At 28.7% G+C, this 2,697-nt stretch overlaps 1 protein-coding gene across 1 annotated transcript; it reads left to right on the forward strand.

Annotated features, from left to right (window-relative positions):
• The first annotated feature begins 994 nt into the window (after nt 1–994).
• LOC120171214 lies at nt 995–1,906 on the forward strand. Its single transcript, XM_039178961.1, has 2 exons — nt 995–1,206; nt 1,293–1,906. Exons 1-2 carry the CDS (start codon nt 995–997, stop codon nt 1,726–1,728), a joined length of 648 nt encoding a protein of 215 aa, XP_039034892.1. The 3' UTR covers nt 1,729–1,906.
• Nucleotides 1,907–2,697: the final 791 nt, after the last annotated feature.

Here is a 2,697-nt window from a genome sequence, read left to right on the forward strand (position 1 = left end):
GTTTGGGTTAAACTTTGGATCAGGTCAATTCGGGTTGAATTGGTTATGAGTCTAAACAAGTAATATATAGAACTATTAATATATTCTTATAAAAAAATATGTCTTCTTGTTTGTTAATCTTATCATTTAGACAATTAGACTTAATTCCAATTCTCAATAGTTCAATATTTTGAATTAAACCATCATTTAGATATGATAAATTGATAATTTGACATAAATACAATCTTATAATGCGTGCTAGAGTTTGTTACCAAAATTTTATATTGATCTTGTACAAAAAGTTTATAATAACAACTAGTTGATAAAGAAATAAAGTTTTATTTTCAATTATAAATTTAATATTTTATTAAATTTTGAAAAATAATATATAACTTTATTTATTACGTTTTAATTGTAACATAAGTTCTATTATTTTTTTATTATAAATCTAATATTATTTCTTTTGTTTTAGTTGTTTTCAATTATTTTTATTATAAATTTAATATTTTTATCATAAGTAACATAAATAAATTTTATTTGTTAATGTTTTAAATATTACTTGTATTTCTCTTATTATGTAACATAAGTAAACTTTAGTTGTTTGGATTGCTTTCGGTTCGGATTAGTCTCGGTTTGGGTTACATCTGGGTCGGTTTAAATTCAGTCTTGATTACTTTCGATTCGTGTTATTTTTCGGTTCGAGTTGCTTTCGATTCAAGTCAATTCGATTCGGGTCAAATTGGATATGGGTTCATATTGATTCAGCTAAATTTTGGAATGAGTATGGTTCATGTTTCATAACAAATTTAATCATCATGTTCGAGTTAATATAAAGTATTGGGTCGGGTAAATCGGTTCGGGTAATCGAGTTCGGGTCCAGTTTGCTAAGTCTATATAAAATAAGATAAAAAAGAAAGGATAAAATCGTCACTCAAGTGATACTCCCATGGTTATATAAGCCAGGCCTGAGCCTCATAGTTATATAACATCAAATATTATCAAACCCCAACAAAAAATGGAAAAATTGTTTATGTTGCTATTGCTAGCATTAGCAGCTACCGGTAAGTCTTCGGTTGTTTCAGCCGCCGACGCCTACGAATCGCCGCAATTCAGAGTAGTACACTTAGAATCAGATTTCGAAATAAGATTATACAAGGAAATCTCTTGGATGTCAGCTCTTGTCAATGGAACTTCCTTCCAGAATTCCACTAAACAAGGCTTTCACAGGTTGTTACCCAAGCTTAAAATTTTATAAAACCGTTTTCCTAACATAAAATTTTACGTCGATTCTTATTCTAATTCGCTTGTTTTAGGTTGTATCAGTATCTTCAAGGGGCAAACCGTAACTCCACCTGTTTCTCGATGACAAAGCCCGTCTTAACCACCATCGTTCCTTCTCACAGCGGAGGGTCGCCGTCATCCTATATCGTGAGGTATTATCTGCCTGCAGCATATAACAATAAGTCTCCGCCGCCGCCTTTGGCGGAGTTGAACCTGCAGTTGGACAAGTGGAAAAGCCACTGTATTGCAGTGAGAAAGTTCACCGGATATGCTAGGGACGACAATGTGGAGAAAGAGAAAGATGGTCTGGTTGCTAGCCTTGGTAAAAGTTTGATGCAAGGAATGGATCAAAACCAGAATTATAACTACAGCATTGCGCAGTACAATGCTTCGAAGCATCCCACCGGCCGCATAAACGAGGTTTGGATGGATGTCTTGGGTTTTGCCGCCGAAGGATGTGCACAGTAGCCATGAAAAATTTCGACTTCGAAACCATAATTATGTTGTGAGATAAGTGAATAATGGTGTCAGTTAGGAAAATTTTATATTTGTGGATTTCTAGTAGCTTTTTAATAAACTAGTTATGTTTAGTGTGCACGTGAACAATAAGCTAATGCTATTTTTATACAATGTGAAAGCTAGGTATTTCTATAATTTTTTTGAACTTTAAAAAATAAAAATACCGGTTCAAAAAAAAATTAACTAAAGTTTTATGTAATTAGAACATTTGACCGTTTAATACTCTAATAATAATATCAATCCCATCGAGTGAAATTTTGCTTGAGCACATACTCTTTCAAATTTAAATTTTATTGTATTCACAATATTTTATATTTAGATTTGATTCAAGTTAGAAAAACTTAAAAGATCTAAATAATTTTAAATATTAAAAAAATTATAATTATTTTATTTCTAATATAGTAATTAATTTTAATTTTATAATATATCAATATAATCTAAATTCACCTCATAAAAAGAACAAAATTATATAATGTTATTTATAAAAGAGAGTTCATATAATAAAACTAAACGTGTTTATTATATATAATATTTTTAATCATATTGGATGTATATGAATTTTCTGCAATCGGTTATTATCTATAATGTTTAAAAGCGATTTTGGAAAAACATTTTATTAAATTCAAAAACCAATTCCATAAAATTCATATACATATATTATAGTCATAAATATCATATTTACTTTTTATTATTTATCATATTACTACATTGATATCCGAATAAATTTTATTTTAAATAATAAAATTATTTATTAAATTTAAGAACTCAATACTTATATTCTTAAATTAATACCAATTTATATTCTAAAAATTTAATTTTAAAACTCAACCCAAAATATATTAACACAAATCCGAAAAACAAAGCTACTTTTGTATCGACTCAATTATATTGGAAGGTTGGGACCTATGATTGGAGATG

This window comes from Hibiscus syriacus, unplaced genomic scaffold, assembly GCF_006381635.1.
Source record: "Hibiscus syriacus cultivar Baekdansim isolate YM2019G1 unplaced genomic scaffold, ASM638163v2 tig00003041_pilon, whole genome shotgun sequence".
Lineage (NCBI taxonomy): Eukaryota > Viridiplantae > Streptophyta > Magnoliopsida > Malvales > Malvaceae > Hibiscus > Hibiscus syriacus.